The sequence below is a fragment of the Anopheles gambiae genome, chromosome 2 (genome assembly GCF_943734735.2).
Source record: "Anopheles gambiae chromosome 2, idAnoGambNW_F1_1, whole genome shotgun sequence".
NCBI classification, from domain to species: Eukaryota; Metazoa; Arthropoda; class Insecta; order Diptera; family Culicidae; genus Anopheles; species Anopheles gambiae.
This window is the reverse complement of record NC_064601.1, coordinates 82,436,734-82,458,592: the sequence shown is the minus strand read 5'-3', so window position 1 is coordinate 82,458,592 and position 21,859 is coordinate 82,436,734. Positions and strand designations below refer to the sequence as shown.

General features: G+C 43.5%; 2 protein-coding genes across 7 annotated transcripts in view; one reads left to right on the top strand and one right to left on the bottom strand.

The window, feature by feature from the left end:
* Positions 1-21,859, bottom strand: part of LOC1270384 (uncharacterized) — a 34,489-nt gene extending 12,630 nt beyond the window's left edge. Inside the window, exons 1-5 of one of the 6 annotated variants that reach the window (XM_061648517.1) lie at positions 21,312-21,859; positions 17,151-18,342; positions 7,320-7,442; positions 6,129-7,091; positions 5,982-6,027 (exon numbers count right to left, since the gene is read on the bottom strand). In XM_061648517.1, the coding sequence (XP_061504501.1) occupies positions 5,982-6,027; positions 6,129-7,091; positions 7,320-7,442; positions 17,151-17,711 (1,693 nt within the window). In that variant the 5' untranslated portion in view covers positions 17,712-18,342; positions 21,312-21,859. The remainder of the gene's footprint in view (positions 1-5,981; positions 6,028-6,128; positions 7,092-7,319; positions 7,443-17,150; positions 18,343-21,311) is intronic. The other 5 variants (XM_061648515.1, XM_061648518.1, XM_061648519.1 and 2 more) reach the window with 5 other exon arrangements.
* LOC3289933 (uncharacterized) lies at positions 9,370-12,030 on the top strand. Its single transcript, XM_560286.4, has 2 exons — positions 9,370-10,300; positions 10,859-12,030. The coding sequence occupies exons 1-2, from the start codon at positions 10,044-10,046 to the stop codon at positions 11,607-11,609; spliced, it is 1,008 nt and encodes a 335-aa protein (XP_560286.4). The 5' UTR covers positions 9,370-10,043; the 3' UTR covers positions 11,610-12,030.

Below are 21,859 nucleotides of genomic sequence, written 5' to 3'. Positions count from 1 at the left end.
ACATCAGCGCAGTACGCAGTATCGCAAGGGCTAAATTCAATAAACTTATCAAGCAAATTCCCATCTGCTATTGAACATCCCCCCTCTCCCTACCCTCCAGCCATAGGCTATAGATAACAGGTGTCATTCGATCACGAGACCGGAGCATAAAGGCAGCAGGGAGCGCCTGTGGCGGGCTGACGCGCGTTCGTTTATCGAACGTTCAAACTGTCGCCTTCAAACAAATCCACCCGTCGCGTATGACGCTGCAGCAAACGAAAAGGGACCGACACAAACACACACACACATAGTACGTTTTGCTTTGTGTTTTATGTGTATTATTCTTTTGTTGTCTATGATGTACAAGAACAATAGCTGAGGCAGCTAAAAAAAACATACTAACTCTCTATTAAAAAAAAACTCCCCTCCATTTAGCACACAGAGCGCTTTTTTTTGCCGCCCACAGTGGGGGATGAAAATGATTCCAAACAGCATCAGGATAGCCCAAGCACAGCGTTGCAGCTAAAGCGCTTAGAATGGGTCGCCATGGAGCAGCCCCGTATCCAAACCGCCACACCACAGCATCCCACTGGGCCTATGGCAGTGACGTTCACATTCAAATGGCCCCATTTTTGCCACCATCATCAACGATGGCCACGTTATAAGCACGAACCAATGGCTGTGTCTATGGCGTTTTTCACCCTTTTTTTGCTGCTACCCTCGCTGTAATTTTGCATACCTATTCATCAATCAATTTATCAATATACAAGGACGAAGGACGATTTAAAAATAGCCACACCATCAGTGAGACCGGGAAAGGGGCGGGAAAAAGGACGTACTCCCGTTCTCCGTCCCCCGCTGCTTCTGGGTGTACTGATGCTCCGGCCAAACTCCCGCACAAGCAAGAATGCCTCTCTCTCTCTCTCTTTTCTCTCTCTTCGGTCTCTTTTTGCGTAGCGTTCTCTTTCCCTCTAATTAACTGATATTCAATTCCACTTGCTGCTTTATGTCTCGTTTGGTTACGTTCCCATCCGTCGTCGGCAAAGAGGATGAAAGCCTTCCTAGTGTACTCCTACTCCCGGTTTTCCCACCGACACACACACACAACCATCAACGACAGCATGCAACGGGGTTCACAGTATCCGGCACACCGTTGGGGCTGTGCTCTCTCAATGAAGAGCAACAGATGACTTTCCACCGCCACCCGAGGACAGAGCAGCCGTGCGTCGTTCCGTGTCTGCCCCGGGGATGGCCACACAATCATCCTTCATTCCCCTTCTCCCTCCTCAGGCGCTCGTTTTTCTAACCCCATCACAAGTCCTCCCTCCCACCACAGGAAGGACGACAACGGTTTTGAGCTCCCACGCGCCATCCAAAGTGCCCCATTGTTGTGTGTCTCTGCACGTGTGTGTGTGTTTGTGTGTGCGTGTATGCACACTCTATCATTCTTTTAAACCCCTCCCGCCACCCACCTCCCACCTTCCATGTATGTATTACCTGCAATTTTCCTTTCCCGCATCTTCTTCCACAGCGATTCCGCCTTGCGTATGTGCCAGTTCTCGATCTTGGCGGAAAAGCTGCGGAAAAACTTGTACTCCCGAATGCTGGACATCCTGCGGTGCATTATTGTGGTCGTAGCGGTGCCGTTTGCGCGATGTTCCTGAGCGCGGCCTGGATCCGCAACTTCTAATGCGCGCGCCAGAAAAAAAAACAGCGAGGGCGGCGGGTACGTAAATGCCTCGGGCGAACAGACGCACCTTTTTGCTCGTGCGGAATTGAAAAGAGTACGACTAATTTGTTTATTTGTGCGTTTGGCAGCACAAGCGAATTATACGAATAGCGATTCTGGTGCAAAGAAAACACAGCCAAAGCTTCACTTAATCACGCTCGCAGCGAGCCTCGTAACGTTCCCTCTGCTCTCACCGAACCAGACAATAGAGTGCCCAAAATTGTGCACGCACTAAAACACACAAAAACAACACACACATACACCGTGCTCTGTGTGCACGGGAGCGCTTTTCCAATTTTCCTCAGCAGTAATTCGCAACTAAACACTAAACACACTAGAACACAAGAACAGCCAAGCCAGTGCAAGCGAAAAGCAAGAAACAACAATTAATTCCGGCCAGCTAGGACGGCAGCACACCGTCACACCAGCCAACGGCAGGGACTGACCAACTGACAATGAGCGACGCCGAGGCAAAAGGATATCTCGTGCCGACATGCCAGAAGCTGGAGAAAGCAGCCGCAGCCGCAGCAACAGCATATCGAGATGGATGGAGGGAAAGCTGTGTGAGTACGCGCGAGACATCTATCTACCCTGTTGGGCACGTGGAGAGTGTGGTGCTTTCCGTGGGGGAGTAGCGGAGGATTTCTGGAGAACTTCAGCGGATGCTCGCAGGTTCTCGCAGGCACAGAGCGCTGCTTGCTGCTCTCGCAGGACTCTCAGTGTGTCTCGGCAAAGCGTTTTACTGTGACGTTGGCCGCAGTTTCCACAACATCGAAAGGGAAACGTAGGACCGGGCTGGGAGTGGGTGGGTAGGGAAGGAACGCCTTTTTGGTTCTGATTGTGTACAAGAACCGTGCAGCAAGCCAGCCTTATGTACACAGCTATGTGCGTAAAACTTGCCCGTACATAAAACACAACACAGAGCCCACAAAATCAGACCAACCACCATCAACAACGCAACGCGCTCCACGAGCTACGCACTTTTGCGCCCCGAAATCGTTGCTTGCCTTCGCCACCTTCCTTTGCACAGCATAAAGGTCATGCAAATATGAGATACTTTGCCAACGCGCCACAATGTTTTATGCGTAAAATGAAGATGCTGCATATATAGACGGTTGTAAAACGTCCACGGCAATGGCTTGACAGATCAATAATGTTATTGTGATTTAAAATGGTTTGTCTATTGCCTTTTTTTCTTCCTACTTCTATTAGGAATGAAGAATATAACGTACATTTTCACAGCCCTACATAGCAGCTTCACCAACTGCTTGATCATGGGCAATCAGTGGCAACGAGAAACAGTAACTAGTCATTCTGAGCCACAATTAATTTCCGGAAACTTTGTACCGGCATCGATTGGTTGCTCGTTCGTTTGCTACATTCTAGATGCAACAAGCTTAACGTTGATGAGAGAGTGTGTGCAGAATTTGGCGTTGGAATTTGGCACATGCCGGGCTCGTGCCGTTTCAGACACATGTCAGCTTTTCAACCACTTGTTCGCTTTTTTAATTATGCGCATTCCAGGCCGGGGCGCGGGGAAACAATCCAAATCTCATGCCCATGCTGTTTGGCTGTCCCATCCGAGGCAGGACAGTGCGGGAAACAACTGCCGCATTATCGTCTGTGCGCCGGAATAGGTTGGTTCATTAAAGTTGGAACCCCGTTAACGTTGTATAGCATGACTGTATGATTATCGCACGGGAAGGTTATCAGCATAGATTGCCCAGGGTTCACGCAGCAAACGGCAGTTGGAGTCGAATTAAGTTTCTTCGGTCCGTTCAAGGATTTCTACTATTTCTTGTTGTTCCTTGCAATTCTTACTGTTTTTTTATTGTTGTTTTGGGTTATTTTGATTGTTGTTCTTTTGGTTTTTATTTGTACAACAAATGGAATAAACACTCTTTGGTTTGAACACTTTTTGATACTCTTACTCTACAATAAGCTTCTTGTAATTAGCTTTTTTTCTTTTTTGAATAATTTATCTGAAATCAATCATTGTCCTTGTAGGTCTTTCAGGATGGTTCCAGGCTTCCACAAGATGCTTGGTTTTGTTTAAAACCTTTTATGAACCAAGCTTTTGGTAATTTCACCAGTTTAATGAAGCAGACCAGTTCAGTGTACAGTGTAGTGATAATACGTTAAGAACTTAACAAAAATGGTAGAAAATTGGTCAACTACGCGGCAACGGATTCGTTTATTTGAGTTGGGGATGTACTTTCTAGTGTTGGTTAAATCTGATTCAAATTTATACATCTGAATTAATTATTGAAATGATTCAATGAATCTGTATCTCGTTTGGAAAGATGCATGAAACTCGAAAGATTCATTATTCTCAAAAGACTCATTTTTCTCTAAAGATTCATAAATCTCCAAAGGTCCACGAATCTTTAGGCATTTGCAAATCTCCAAAGATTCGTAGGGAGCTTGAGCTAATTCTTGTTCTTCTTCTTGGCGTAACAACCTTACAGGGCTTTCGAGTCTGCTAGGCAAGTATCACGCAACCGAATCGGTTATCCTTGCTACAGAGAGACGGTCCATACGAGGCTTGAACTCGTGACGAGCATGTTGTTAAGTCGTGCGAGTTAACCATTGTACCATGGGATCGCGCAATGCAATATCTTGAAAATCATACATCTCTAAAGAGCAATGAATCTAAATAGATTCATGAGAATCTTTATAGATTCATATTAATCTATTATAAATGCATGAATCTTTGAAGTTACGCACTTATTTCAGTATTTTGAATTAAAATAGAAGAGTGATTATAAGGAATTGAATCTTTCACGCACTCTTTAAAGATTCACAAAAAATAATACACAATATAAATTATTTTATTATGCGATTCAACTAATTAACTCTCTGGCAGGACTATTAACTTATTCTTTCGGGATTAATCTCGCTTACTCTCTGCGCTAACTAGTGAATAACTCTTTTGAAATCAGTATTACTTACTTATACTTTACTTATACACCAAAAGATTGAGTAATAAAAATAGAACATGCAGCAATCATAATTACATAAACTCTGTATGCTGAGATGGATCTATTACTCTGGAGTATGGATCTATTAATCAAAGAATTCAGCTCAATCGTCAAACGAGCGAAGGCGACGTTTGACAGATAGGAACATTTATTCAATGTGCTCATCTCTAGTTGTGAATCCGGTTTGTTTATAAAATTTCTAGAATACGCATTTACATAAGAGACGTAATTTACATTCGGTCTCATGCCAGTTAATGCTCAGTATACTTATTACATTATCGTGTTTAAAAATGACGTTATTCTACGCCAAAACTTGTATTTTGTTTACCAAAAACCATCAAACACACTTTGCGGATAATTTTTGTCGATTTATAAAAGTTTCTCTGCACTTTTTTGGATACCAGCAAGTTTCACATCTTTGGTTTAGATGGTTTTATCGTCAACCTAGCCAAGAATATTTTGTCACACTCTGTTCGTGCAAAACAATTTACCCGGGAAAACAAATTAGACTCAAAGCATTCCACGAACCAGATTCCAGACAATTTTCGAATTTAAGCCAAGTTTGAACTAGCATTCACTTAAGTTTGATTGTCGAGCCAAAACGTTTCGTAAGGAGTTGATCATACAACTGACGAACCTGGATTCTGATCATTGTTTATTGTTTGTGTTTTCGGCTTATGTTTTGCAGAAGCGTCCAAAATTTCCCGAAGACAGACTCGTTCCCCAGAATTGGCCGATCTGCCTATAGAATTTTCAACAAACCATAACATGAGATAATGTTCCGCTGTTTGCACAGAAAATATCAAACAGATTCATGGGCCATATAAATTTGAGAGACAGAAGATTACAAGGGGAATCAATTCAAAACTTTTGAATACAAGGCTACATAGAAAATGTAACGTATCGTGTAAGTTTTAACGTTTCAATATCTCACACAATTAACAACTAATATATTTCGTGGCACCCTCAGCACGAGTTGAATCGAAAATAAACGTATTTAAGTGAGTATACAATAAAGTCTCAATTGTTGAATGAGTAACCTCAACTCATCTAAATCTCTTTTGATTATAAAGAGTCAAGCAATAACTGCAAAATGCACTAGAAATACTCATACTCATACTCATAAATATTTTCTATTTCCATGGAACCATTACTAGTACGTTCCTTTAATTGGCCTTAAATACAGCAATGAAAGTTTGAATGGGTAAATGAAACTAAACAAGCGAATAATTCCAGACGACATGCAAGCAACATATGACGCAAAAAAAGATAGTCTTATCTCCTCTACTCACCCGCCAAATGCCGATCACTTTGTGACCTCGAATAACGGAGGTTTGCCTGTAAAAGATAGCAAGCCAAAAATACCGGAAGCAGAATATAGTAACTATCATTCAAGCATGGCCGCACAAAACAGCTTATTTTTTGTGAATGTCTCTTACCCGTGCCACCGTGAGGACGTTCTCCTCATCCTTGAGCAGTACCGGTGCGGAACTCGATTTGGAACCGAGCTCTTCCGCAATCAAATGGTTGTGGCCGCTGTGCAGCGACGTGCTGCTCGGCGACGGCAGATCGGCCATGTTGGACTTGAGCGGTTGGAACGGTTCCTGGTCGAGCGTCAGGAAGAACTGTTTCCGCTTCGCGTCGATCGCACTCTGGTGCGATTTGAACTTTAAATGTAGCGCTAAATTCCGGTGTCCTCCGGCCACGGACGGCAAGCTGTTGGTGCTGGTCTTGAGCCCTCGGTCATTCGCCCCTAGCTGCTGCTCGATGCTGTTACAATAATATCCGCCAAAGTCTTTGCTCGGTGCGATCGCACCAGCACCACGCTGTGCCTGCACCGATGGGTCTTTTTGCTGGATGCGCTTACGCACACCGCCACTGACTATCGTTTCCCGCTCGTCCGACGTCGTGTCGTCACCAGCCCCTTCCAGACTGTCGTCACACGACGGCGCTCCCACGTCCAGCAGGCTCATATCGTCCGACAGGCTGTCCGACCGTTCCGTGTACCTGCCGTAGCTGCTGTACCCGCTGGAGGACATGTTTTCGCCCGCCGACTGCGACCGAACGCTCGGCTTGGGCAGTGTTGAAGCCGCCGCCGGCACAGTGGTCGAGGAGCTCACCATTTCCATCCGGTCGTGCGATCGGTAACGAGGATCCTGTGCATTTCGCGTCCGTTTCGCATAGCCGTCGATTGCTAGCGATTGATTGGTGCGGCCGTAGCTGATCGCACCGGCACTGGCACTATTGCTCTGCTGGGTAACATTTGCGTGCGGTATGGTTGCATACTTTACGTGATGACTAGCGTTCTGCTGATGTGGCTGTTGTTGGTGATGATGATGCTGTTGAAGGTGTGGACCAGCCTTTACTAACCGCCCGTATCCAGTGGCTTCGTCCCGGTTAGCCTACAAATGGAATGAGGACAATGTTTGCTTCGATCATTAAGAGCCTACACCGCGCAACGCTTACAACGGAAACGATTGTTTTAAGCCTGCCCACCGACCGTTTTCCACCCCAGGGAAGTGGCGGTGAAATAAAGAAAACATAAAACACTAGCCGTACTCGAGGCAGGCTCTCCTGTGGTTCGTCCACACGGGTCACATCACACCGGAAGCGGCCAATCATTCGCTTACCTTCAGATCGTTTTTCCGCTTTTTGTCGCTTCCTGTCCCGCGGACGGTGTCGTTGCTGCTGGCCACTGCTGGGGCTGCATTGCCCTCCAGCAGGGTTTGCTCAAACATTTCCGATATTTCCGCCTAAACGAGGAAAGAACAGAGAAGAAATGTATAATCAACAACCGCACGTGGATGTGCTATCAATCAGCAGCAGAAATTTTATTATGGTTGCCTAATGCGATAATATCTCAATCTTATGAAGGAAATTAGTGGAACGGGAACTCAATTTTATTATTTAATTTTGTTATTTGAGCATGAAGCAATGTTGGCTAGTAGTTACGTTTAATTGAACGGATTACATTGTGTCGACTAATTTAAAATTACCAAGTAGTTTACACATCTATTCAGTATTATCAATTCTTCACAGATCCTAGGCCTTACATTGATATCCAGCTCGAAAATCATTTTAATTATGTAAAGAGTTCAGAGAGAAAACTTAAAAAAATGACATCATCATTAGGAGTTCTTAAGTATCCAATGTTAATTGACCTCAGTATAAGTAATGTTGAGGATCATATAGTATTTTTATAAGATAAATGATTTTGGAAGCTCCTACCAACTTGTTGGTGTATAAAAGTCCAATCTAGAGTTAGACTTCATCAGAAGTAAATACGCGAGTACTATTCGGTACAACTACGTCTAGGCACGCAGATTATGCCTCATCTGATATTTGCCACTGAACACATAAATCAAAACTTGTTATTGTGTTTGAAATCACAACATTGCAATCAAATACTAGAAAACTAGTTACCTAACGAACCGGAGCTATAGTTTTAACCCCGTAATATACCTAAACCAATTATAATTGGAATTGAAAACGCAGCCGTTTTTGGAGAAATTCGACAACGCGATAAATGAAAGACGCACAACATGTAGAATGTTTCGAATACTAAACAAACATAGGCGAGTAAGTACATATTACGTGACACAAAACAAAATTAAAGCATGTGGCTGTCCAACAACCATCAAACATATAATTATTCGCCAACGATCTTAAGTACAGTCTGTTCGAGAGCTGTTACTTAGCTTAAATTAGCAACTGTGTCCGATTAGTAAGACTCGGGCCTAAGTCAACGTTGTCGCGGGCAACATTGTTGCAGACAACTTGTATAGATTTTGACAGCTAAAGAAACTTATATAAACACTTGTATAAGGATAAAAAGATTTATAGTACAACAAGAAAATAAAAACATTTATGGCACACAACATATTTTGTTATTCAATATTCAATATTCTACCGGTTCCATCGTCCCCGGAAGCACATTGTCCGCTCATGACGGCTTTATTCGGGAATCGAATGTTACACTCGATTTTCCAAAATGCAGACGGCTTGAGCAAACACACCGCGCGTCTATGGCAGCATGATAATGAACAGATTTTCGCTACACATTTTCCGCATACAACACGACGGCGTCTGGAATGATGCTAACCCCGTGGTCCGACTTCCCCGGTAATCGAGGTCCTCCGCACAGCTTTCGGTAGAGAGGTGGTACCGGCCGGGGGTTTACTTGGATCTCGCACGCATCTTCCTGCGCTTACGCTTCAACCTCCGCATACGCTTCTTACGCCACTTAGCTCTCATTTTTCACGGCAGCAAAAGACGATTTACGTCCGCACTGCACGAATTGATTGGATGAAAGATATTTTAAATATGTAACGTATTATACGCGACTCAGAACTTTACATACAACTCAGAACTGTAAAAATAAAATTTATATTAGGAAGGAAAAAGTTCGCTTTAAAAAAAACTAACAATTCTGCTTACCAAATTGACAAAATTAGATTCGCTCTAATCGCAACGGCACAAATCAAAACATGTTTAATCTCACCCATAGCTCATTCGTAAAGCACGTTGCGACGTTCCGATTTCACTCCAATTCCTTCACAGTGGCAACGAGAAAAAAAAACAGCAGCAACAATGATAAGGACATTGGCAAATAAGCAAATAATCGGTGTTCATGCACGACACACTTGGGCATCCCAAGACAATTTAATATGACAAAACAGATTACACTCCATGGGCACCTTCCTTCCTTGACTGCTGGCTGCCCTGCCCATTACATGGTTTGTGCGTAGGATCCTACAGGATGGTCGTACACAGTCCGTGGGACGGTTTTTACCCAAAGGACTAGCCAGCACACGGAAAACGACGAGCAACAATAACAACAACAGCCTTAGCACAGTCTAAATGTCTTTCTTCCTAAACATCAAGATCTCGTTTGCTTTTTCCGTTCCAAGCCGGTATTTTACTAATGGAATCACACTTTCTTTTCTCGCTTTTACCATCCACATTCTAGGACTGTTGAACAATGGGATGGAGAAACTATATAAGACGCCACATTGTCCTGCATGATCGTCAGTACAGCAGGCAAAGATGCACCAGGTGGTTGGATGCTACGAGAAAAGCCGACCCCAAAACGTCTTCTAAATCTTTTCTACCGATACTCCGGGTTGGTTTTCCTCGGAATTAACTTGGAAGAACATTGTGCGTGCATTTTGATGGTGTGAATATCATCCGGAACAGTGTCTACGGTGCAATATTGTCGTGGCAAGTGTCGCGAAGCCAACAAGAAAGTGGTTTGAATCGAGAGAATCAAGTTTGCCGCCGCACGAACCAAATACAATCACTGGCGAAACCACCGACCAGCAACCCTTTTTTGGCAATTAACGATTCGCTGGAATATGGCACTGAAACGGCCGCGAATTTCCGTAGGCGTGATGGCCGTGTGCTGCGGAGTGTTGTCCCTATCCGTCGTGGCGCGTGAATCTGCATCGCCCAATGAAGCCGAAACAGGCGGGCGAAAGTATGTCGCCGTGCATCATCAACCGGAGCATCCGGGGTCGTTCTCGTCGCCGGCCGCGATGGAGTGGATGCCCGTCACCACACCGCTCACGCCCGCCCCGAAACCGATCGATGAAGAACGGCACCGTAAGACGAGGTAAGCGCGTAGAAAGACGATCACATCATCTGTACAGTGCGAGGGTTTTTTGAGGTTCGGTTCGTTCCGTGATGGGTTAATCTGGGCGATAATGACGAAATGGGACATTATCGAAAAGATGTTTCACTCTCATCTGGCTATCGTGTATCGTATAAAGACAGACGTGACACAGCCTCAATCAAGATGTGGTAATCTTCGTTAATGACTACATGATTTTTTGAAGAAATTATATTTGGATATCTGTCATTTTCTTACATTATTATGATTCTCGGAAAGAGGAATATGTTGGTCACATTAAAAGAAGTTTTAAACTTTCATTGCATTTCCTTTTAAAGAATGCAGGACAGATTGAAATTGTTTTCGTCGACGCAAGGGATTTTGTTAAGTTTTCGAAGGAATATGGAGAGAATATTTTATGTTTATGTAAAATGACCCAAATGCAATAATTTAAAATCATTCTGACAATTTAAACTTAACCATTATTATTCAATGTTTAAGCTACCGTTGTACTTGTACAATAATATTCTTCCTTTCATATTTATTGGTACACTCACATAGAGAAGCATTGCAGTTTTCTCGACCAGCTTTGCCGAGCGATGGATCCATCACTACCAGCCCCACGCCCAGCCAGATAAGACGCCGCCGAATGGAGCCTAAAATCCGGGGCCTTCCCTCTCCATTGGTGTTCATGCCGGCGCGTGGTCGCCGTTTTGGCAGCTTCGAGATACCGGCAGAAAAGCGACAAATCACCATCGAGCAGATGCTGGAGAAGGGTGACTACTTCGTACCGAACCGGGGCAAAAAGGCACCCACGAACGGCGAGCTGATCAAGAAGGGCAAGTTTGACGTACTGCTGGGTGGCTCACCCGACGAGTACTTCTTTCCGAACCGGGGCAAAAAGCAGTACCTTCTGGCGTACGACGCCGGCAGCAACATAAGACCGCTGGTGACCAACACCGCCAGTGGCGATACGGTTCCGCTTGACGATAAAGTGAGCAGTTTCGCCGTGCCAAGCTTACAGCACCTTCACCAGCCGCTTGTGAATCGATTGCGCCGAAATTTGCTCGAAAATTTGGCCAACGAGCACAAGGATACGTTCTTCTCGTCACGTGGCAAAAGGATTGTACCGATGGCGCAAGAGTTGATGTTTTTACCACCAAAGGCACTTTCGGACGATCAGCAGGACGATGCTGTACCGGAAGGTTTGACAGATGCCAGGGCACAAGACTTTACCGGCCAGGCAAATGATCTAGATGCGTTGTTCTGGAACGAGGATCTTCTCCTTCCTCTCGAGCAAGCAGGCAGTTAAGCAGAATCGGCAATGGAAATAGAAACATACCTAATTGCTTACTCCTGAGTACCACAGGACGACTGATCTGAACATGTTGGACATGCATTTATATGTTTTTCCATGAATCTCTCAATACGATATTCAATGCAGCGAGTTTGTTTTGTACAATATAATTATGATCAGCAATTAATCAACATAAACAAAGAAACAAAAGCAAAGAAGAGAGAAAAAACAAAGAAAAAAATAACTATATTACTATATTTTGTCCAAAAACAGAAAAGTATACATCAAACGAAAGACGCTTTGTAGACGAGCGAGTAAATTTATACAGTAAGACATCATAATTCACGGTCGTTGGGCTAATATTAAGATGACAAAAACAAAGGGAAAAAACGATGGTTCTTTTCCAAAATAAATGCACATAACGTTAACAGCATTATGTATTTTTGTTTGCACACCTTTGGTAAACGAGGCTGCCTACTTACAAACAAAGCCTCAACTTCAATTCATGTAAGTAACCGTAATAAATTGAATTTCTATGATGTTTCACTGAAAATCGTTTGCCAAACGTTAATCTCAGGCTTTATGATGCATGGAGTCATGCCGTCTAGAGTAGTCACGTCAAATTGAGCCATCCACCCCTTGGTTGTCTATTTAGTCTATGCCGGTCTTAAAAACTTTACGACCATTCCAATGGCATGGCCATCCCACCACTACACCCTGACTAACGTAACACACAGCACAATAGTAAGGTCGTTGTAAAGCTTGCAAAGCTCGTTGTTGGGAAGGTTTTTTTTTATTGTCTATCAAAGCCTTACTTCCTCTCGAACACAACCAATGTTGGAGTAGCAATTTTGTCTCTAAAGCAGAATATGTCTCTAAGATATTCTTCATATTTGAAAGTCACTATCCTTGCATACAGTGCGTTCTACAGGTTGTTGACAGTTTTAACATCATAAGCAAAATTACTGGAGTTTTTAAAAACCTTTAAGTCAGTTGTTTATATCAGATCAAATAATCAAGTTGATCTTTACCTAATTATCATAAAATTCGGGATTCTACATCCCCAATTCATTCGCTCGGCACGTTTCGAGCAAATAGGAGTGCCACAATTGCATAAAGTGAACGCGATCGAGGTATGCAAAGATCGGGCTTGACATACAGAAGATCGTACGAAAGATTCGACTATTCGTTCAGTCAAGGATGACCTTCTATAGCTCCACGATGCGCACTGGAAAGGCAAACCCATCCTTCTGGCCCTGATAGGTGATCGTTGGATAAAGGTCTCAGAAGATTTCTTATCAGCCTTCAGTAAGCATTTTGAAGACATTGATCAGCGAGATTTCAAGAAACTTGAGCAAATGTTGAAAACATTATTTACAAATTCGAGAGTTCTCTTAAATATATTTCCCAAAGAAACTGTACAGATATTCAACTTCATCCACATGTGATTTAGTCAGATATGATTCGATAGTATGTTCGTGCTAAAAGCACTAACAATACAACAGGGTCATCCCATCCATGTGATGAATTTTAATGCATATTTCCGTGAAATTGTGTGAGATCAGCTTTCTGTCTCTTTTGTTGGACTGCTCACTATTGAGCACGTCGTTGAGACATGACCCAATAAACGTCAACAATAATTAGACATGGTATTGTGTGAAATTGTTTTGAAGAACTGTGTACAATTGATAGATATTCCTTCGTGCTTCATTCATTCCGGTTTTAGGAACCACCAATGATTCAAAAACGATCAAGGCATTCACTTCAACTGTAAAATATTTACAACATTCATTCGCCTTTGAGAATTCAATATTTGTTCAAATTCCGCGAATTTACAATACAACAATACAACAATACATGAGAGTTTGCGGGCTTGATCATTTGAGAGTTGATTTATACATTAATTTTTAAAATGCAATTTAAGATACAATAAATGTTAAGTAACAAACCATGTATTCGTAGTACTAATGAATTCTGGACTTCTTTTACTTCTTTAGGATATAAAAAAGTAATTTGTCATGTCCCTTTGAAATGCATGGGGATTTGTTTTATCCATAGCGTGATAGCGTATCAATCAACTGGAACTGGATGGGATTTACGACTTGTCTTGCAGGATATTGCGCCTTTCTATGCGTCAAAAGTCTTATTATAACCCTACTAACGCTACATTATAATCATTCTTGAGATAATGGAAATGTATATATGCGAACTGACTGTTTCTAACAAAGTTGCTTTTTTTCCTTCAAAATAGTTCATCGTGCCTGTCATCGAGCCGACCGATCGCTCACCAGATGGTTGGTTATTGTTATACTTCGCACAATTTTTTTACTTGCCACTCTACTGCACGCCCGCATGTGACTCATGAATGAATGCAGGATGGCTGCCTTTCTCACTATCCATCGTGCCTGTGCTGGTGTTCAAGCTGCTAAGGCAAACGGACACACTTCATCGATAACAGTGCGAATGGGCGATTAAAAAGTAATTACAACATTCTTGCCTTTAAATGTATTAATACAGTACCGGTATTGTAATTGCTCGGCAAGCCAAGCAAACTGCGAAACGTTGTCCCGATTGTGCTGGGCTGTGTGTGCTTCAACCTACCCGCGGCGCATGAAGTGTGTTTGTTTAAGCTGCACAAAATCGAGCGATGTCGCGACTTTAAGATAAAGCTGCTCGGTGTGGCCAAACCAACACGCCATTGCAAAACCAGTGTATTGTAAAACCCCTCCCGTGGATGGCACTGATTAAAAGCAAAGGTTGATAATGAAAGCGTCGCCCAAAAAGGGGATTGCAAACAATTATCAGCGGTCAAACAATGGCAGAATAGCTAATAGAAAAACATGCACCGATATGCCGACCAGCCGAATTTGCAGCGCAGCCGTTTTAGCAAGCAGAAGTTAACTAACAGCGAAGTGAAGTGTGAGAAAGGAATTTGTACGATTTATTTGAACTATTCACACATTTCTGCTCTACTGCAAAATATGCTTGGGGCACCGAATTCCGTTGATGCAAACACGGACACATCTGGCGCACTCGGCGAATGGCTAATTCCGCAGTGCGGGAAACAAGATCTACAATCATGACATTTTTTTAGTTTGTGGAATGCGTTAACTGTCAAATCACTCAAACGCTGGGACGAACAATAATCATCCTCCCCAAAGCAAACACACATCTGCCAAAGACATGCCAATCGCCAAGCATCATCGGTCTTTCTTCGTCTTGCCAGCAGAACAAATGCTTATCGCGGTACCCTCCTCCACCTCCCCCGTTCACTTGTGAATGTGGTGATGCAAAATATTTATGGAACGAATTGAACGAACGGTCCTGGACGGACTGCGCCTGCTGCCTGTGCTTGAAAAACGGCCGTAATTTATTCCTTTCGTAGACATTAAATACATACAGATTATTTTAAACTGTTCTGCTGGATGCCGCACGATCTTACGTCATGGACGATTGCTGTATATTGAATCAGAAGCGCAATATGAGCGACTCTCGAGACCGCAGGTCTGGCAGAACATTACAGATTTGATGTGACTTCCCACTGGATTCCACGATCAATCACGTTATAACCTATGCCGGTTGATATTGTTTCCATGGGCTTTCGATTGAGTCCGTTTTTATTTTTTTAATATTTTCTAAAACCAACAAAACGTGTAATAAAGTAGAAATAATTGTTATACTGAGTAGTTCCAGGGTTTACCGAGTCTTTTTGTAACGTATGCTCTGCATATTTTGTCGATCATATGCATTTTGACCAGGTACAGCCTCAAATTTGTATTGCCTTTAAAAGTAACTTTCAAATGTCCTTTTGTATTGGTTTTCCGAGTCACTTTCAAATGTAAACATTGTTATTCACCGCGTGCCAGATGTTAATCCACATCGATCTGACATTTCATTATCATCAAAATAATTTTTAATTTCATCAGCATGATTTTCAACACGCCTCAAGCTGGATCGAGTTTGACAGTTTGTTGTTATGTGTTGGAAATCATGTGTAAAAACTGAAATTTCATTTTGAACCAAACAGCTGTTAAAAAACATGTGCACATTCGAAAGTGACTTGGAAAACCCTGTAGCTCTTCACCCGCCTAATCTGAATTGTGATACGTTAATATTCTACAGTGCAAAATGTGAATACAAGGTCGTTTGGTTTGTAGCGATTTTAGGTCGACCACTTTGAAGAATAATAATAACACATGTGGTAGGTTAAACATATGGAAAACAGGGTTTTCCAAGTCAGCTTCGAATGTAAACATTGTTATTCACCGCGTACAAAATGTTATTCCACATCGATCTGATATTTCATTTTCATCATAATGATTTTTAATTGCTTCAGCATGATTTTCCACACTTCAACGGGCTGCTGTCATCGTTTTTTCATCGGGGTTTGAAGCCAGATCGCATCACCAGTTTAAAATCACCAGTTTAAAATCGCATCACCAAGAAATTAAAAATGATTATGACGGAAATGAACTATCAGAGTGATGAGGAATATCACTTCTTGCACACGGTGAAAAACAATGTTTACATTCGAAAGTGACTTGCAAAACCCTTTAAGAGTTGATACGCGTAATAAAATTCATTGGAACATGATTTTCTAACTATTAAAAAAATATGATTGTATAATTACGCTACGCACTGTACAAAACATTCCTATTGGAATAACTCTTCAACACAAAACGAAAAGGAATGTAAACAAACCAATTTTTGGTTATTTTTCATTCGATCATTATCTACTGCTTCTTCTTCTTCTTCTTCTTTAGCACAACAACCGTTGTGGGTCGAGGCCTACCTATATCACTAGTGGGCTTGACTTTTAGTGACTTACTGATTTACATTAGCAGAATAGTCAGTCCTACGTATGGGGACACGATCCATTCGGGGCTTGAACCCGTAACGGGCATATTGTTATAAGTCGTGCTAGTTTACGACTCTACCACCAGACTGATTGAAAATAAAAACGATATGCTTCCAGCGCTATAGCGTTGTAAAGATAAAGTGCATTTCATGTATCGAAACAAAATTTGTAAAAATTATTCAAATAATGTTTACCACATATCAATATACCACACACTTGTGCACAATTATACAACCCTACTCTCTCAGGAAATAGTTTTACATTAAACAATTTTTATTTTTATTTTTATTTTTTAACATCGAAACTCATTTGGCTGAGGCGTTAGTCCAAATTAAAGATATGCCCAATGTTAACCCCGATCGTGATCATGATTTCAGTTCAACTCCCAAAAAAATCGTTATGTGGGGTTCAACTATACTCAAAACTCAGTGTCATTCATATAAAAATTATATCATAACAATGTTTTGGGACAAAAACTAAATGTAAGTTGTTACAATACTTTCCATGAACAACAAATTATGCAGCTAACATGCCAAACATGGACACGGAAAACCCAAGTACTATTCATCATAGAAAATCAAATATCAGCACAAATATTCAGTGGAGTGTAATCCTGAACCTCTAAGTCGTACAGCAATAGATGATCGCGAGAGGGTTTAAGTTGCAACATGACTATGTACGTAAAGAGTAAAACTTACCTGCACTTTTTCTAGAATTCGTTCCAACTCGGCGTACGGATCTTCCGGCTTCTGGACGGTCGAGCCAACGGTCGTCGTGCTAGCACCGGGCGAAGCAGAATCCGTCATATCGCGATCGCCCAACGACGACGATCGATGGTGGCGTGCGGTTGAAGCTGCTGCCGGCTGCGACGATCCTTTATATCGTGCCGGATCGCAGCTGTCGATCGTCGATGGACTCGCTGCAGAAGATGACGGATGGGCTGTGGCCGTCCTGTCACCCTGGGACTGCGATTCCATCTGCGCTCTGGGATGGATCGTTCGGGACTGCTCTGGATGACACATGCTTCCGCCCTGCTTAGCACCACCTCGACCGTCCGCGACGGTTGCCACGTGCCCGTTCCCTACCGCGCCCTGATCCCGCATCTTAGTTCTACACACGACAATATCCGCCCGCGAGGTGGACGCATCCTTCGGAAGGTGATTGTTGTTGTTTGCAACATCACCGCCGTTGGAGCTGTTGCTGGTGCTGTTGCTGGTGCTGCTGCCGGGGCAGCGCGAGTCGCTGCTCAGAGACGTCATAATACACTTTCGGATCGTTTACACATAGCCACATATTTTCACCAGAATTCGCAAGAATGCACACCGATGTAACAACACACTATGAGGGCGGTAAGGGCGAACACAACCGCTTCGATTGGGTGGATCCAGCAGATCCTCGGCAACAGCTTGTTACGCACTATATTAGCATGACATACAATCACACGCACCCACTGCCACCGGAGCACACTTTGATGATGAATAACGCCGTTGACAGCACCCGCGATCGCTGCCACCCTTCTTTTTTCTGCGCTCTCACACACACACACGCACTCAGAAGCGTCGTAGCAACGGGCAACATCAACAACAACACAAGGATAGAGGGAGAGGGACTGACTCGCGCGCTCGCTCACTCACTCACTCACTCACTCACTCACTGCTGCGCTCCAGTGCGCTTTTCTATCGTTTTATTCCATCTGCTGATTATTGCTGCACTCAACTATGTGTAGGTTAGGTACACACTAGCGCGCAACGCGACGTACGCGTATGTATTTATTAGCTTCATTCCTTTCTCACTGGGGGCTCACTGGATCCGCGCACGCCGTTCGCGAGCGAAAGTGACGTCATTCGAAAATAATGTTAAACGCAGGCAAACGACACCCAACCAAGACGGCTAATAGGAGGAGGGGGAGCAGACAAGGGGTGACACACAGCTGTGTGAAAGGGCGGAGGGGGGGGGGGGGCGACAAGGGTGGAGGTTGAGGAGATGCTCCCATCGCGCAAGTGACATCTCTGACACGCAGCGGCGACGCGAGATGCGAAACGACAAGTGCAAAGCCAAGGCGAAAGCGAGATGGAACGATAGATTAGGACGCGCGATAGGGTGAACAATGGAGGAAGCGGCGGGGTTAGCGGTCGAGATATGGTAGGAGGGTGAAAGAATGGCTGGAGGCACTCGTTCCTACGTTCCCCGCCGTGCTTCATTCAAACGCTCCACCAACGGCACAATAGCGTTTTGACGCACCAGGCAAAAATGTGTGTGCTAAGCAGCAATCGTACAGGGTGGGAAATATGTTTAAGTGATAGTGTTTATGCATTTTTTTCAAACTATTATTCAACTTCCCTATTAACTTTTACATTTCAAATGTATTTCGGTATAGTAAAATTTTACTTGGAAATTGCAGCTTTAACAAGTTTTTTTTTTTCTTTCGTGCTGGTTGTCAGTTATCACTATTATGATTATTATTGTTATTATTATTTTAATCTAAATTCGCAGATATTTAGTAATTTCCCGAGTTACGCAAATAATGCGTTTCGGAGACATTTTCGTATATAGGATTTTTGCGTAAGTCGAATATCACTTTTTTCAGCCAAACTATTGTGAATTAATGGTTATTTTTGATTAAATCTAGTGCTTTACTGGACTGAATTAAATATTTAATACAAATCGTAAAGAAGATTAGATTATTTGTGTCTTTTTTAGCAATTTCAATTTTGCCTGCTCTTCTTAAATCTTCTTAAATTTGTATAGCTCATGCTGGGCTAAAGCATAAAGCAAAATTAGCACCCAAATTTAGTTACGCCTAAAAGGAAGGAAATTACTCGAAAACTTAACAATCGATCGGGAATCGTTACACCTATCTTGAAATTAACTAATAATGGTCTGGTCTGAAATCACAAGTAATTTTACAAAATACAAAACATTTAAACGATCATCGTTGGTTATTGGTTTGGGTCCAGATATTAGCTCTTGATGTCGGCATCATTTAAAAAATGTTGTTCCAAACAGTTGGAACAAAATTAACAATAACAAATATTAGAATCATATCTCATATATTAGATTCTCTTTTTTCGTAATTCGTAAGTCTACAGCAGGGTTCGGCAAACTTTGCGATCGAAAGAGCCAAATTCTACAAAAATATTCGCAAAATTCCATGTGGAGAGCCAAATAGTAAGCCAAGAGTAAAAAAAATGAAATTACTATGAAAAATATAACCGGCTAAGAGCCGCCATCTGGATATCAAAGAGCATCAAATCAGTGAAAGATTTTGATCATTGCAACTTTTGCAACAAATAATAAATTCTATCAAAAATATCTCGCTACAAATTGTACGATCTAATCGATCTTATTGAACTGATCGATTAGATCAGAAGTACCACTAATTCTTGTCAGGATATTATAGAGACAAAAAAGCAATTCACATTGTTCAGGCTAGATCAGAAACCGAAAGAAGACTCGACAAAAAAAGTAGCTACAACAAAAGCGATTAAGGTCAATACAAGAACTTGAACCATCGCAATCGCTCAATTCAAAATTTGTTTTTGCCTTAGCATTTGAGCTTTAATAAAACAGCACGTGGAATTAAATTGATTAAACCAACCAACATGAAATCAAAGCTAAAACTACACAACTTTACATTCATTTCCCACACTGTATACTGCTGTACTACTGATGTTTGCGCTCGAGCCCATGCCGATTGGCCGGGGCTGGGGCTGGGTTCGGGGTGCGACCAAATGGTGAGAAGCCTGGCTCGCTCATAGACACCATCAACAAAACCAACACCAGCGTAGATGCACAACAGCACAACATTCACTGGCAAAACGATCTAACCCCGCGCGCTGCGGTTCGTGCTCGTTCTGCCACAATAAACCAGGCAAGCAGGCAACGGTCACTAAAATCTCAAGGCCTCCTACCACTGGGATAAGATGACAGCGGTCGCAGCCTTCGTCCATCAGCGAGCCAATAATTACTGGCTGTTGCGGGCCCTGACAGGGTCTTTCTGTTGCTGCTGCTGCTGCTGCTGCTGCCATTCAAACCTATTTTCTGCTTTGGCTCAAAAGTTCCACCACCATACAGCAGCCACACGGGGACCGCATAAAATGGGGAAGGAGCTGCATGGGCGCGGGGTTGGTAAAGAAGGTACGAAAGGGTCAATCGAGAGTCAATGGACGAAATGGAGGAAACACGATCGTGTGTGTGTGTGTATTTGCAGAGGCTCCCCGTGCGTGTGCCGCCACTGCGAACAAGGAAGCTCACACTTTTTGAAGGACTTTTGCGAAAGGGAACCGTCCCCTACTCCTGTCCCGCTGGACAGGTTACCGATCCTGTCGATCACAGTCGTGGCGCACAGCCTCACGGGGGCTGTTGTGTGTTTATGTGTGCGTATGTATGTGTGTGTATGGACATTTGGGAAAACAATTTAAAATCCCATACACTACACACGGAGGTCGCCGACATGGGGAGGTGATGGGGCGAGAACTTTTCCCATCGACGGTGGAAGTTGTGGTCTTTCCTTACTTGGTGCACACCACACCACACCACATCATATTTACTTTCATTCATAAATTAACCCAGCCCAACAACGCACACACGCACACACGTATGCACGAAACACACGCACAAAAAAACTCACCGCCACACACAAGCACACGTACGGGCGCATACGGAACACACACAACACGTAGCAGTGTTATAACGGAATGGGGCTATAGAGCGCACGGAGTGGGCACTAGAGGAAATCACACTGGCCGCCCTGATGACTTATACGCCCGTGCTTTAGAGAGCCGCACACGCACACACACACACACACGTACACATAATGACACACACGGATAATGATGATGAAGATGACACCGCCTTACTTTTGAATGCAGAATGAGAGATTGTCTCCTGCGCTCGCCTGTCTGTCCACCGTCAATTGTTTCTATATTACGTTTACCGCAGACACACACACGGGAAAAAAGAGAAAACACACGAGATAGACACACGGGCGGTATCCCGATGACGATGGTAGAAAAAAAAGTATGGATATGACTAGGGCGGCGGATGCACAAGCGGCCACACCAAATGTACACACCACAAGCGATGACGACGACGCGAGAGGGGGAGGTTTGGGTGCGCGAGAGCGTTTTCTCGCAGCTGAACACTGCGCGCACCAGGGACTGGCTGCGTACACGTACGTACCGACACGCACCACGGAACCGAACGAAATGTGTGTTGTATTTGCTGCTGCTGCTGCTGCCTCCTCCGGACGAAATCCAGTTACGTTGCGCGAGAGTTTACGCGTCCGCGCTCCAGCCGCCCGTCCAACCGTGCACCGCACTACCACCACCATCACCATCGCCACCGCGTGTCCGCTAGAGCTGCGTGCGACGGAGCGAGATATGCAGCATTATAAACTTGTTTATGA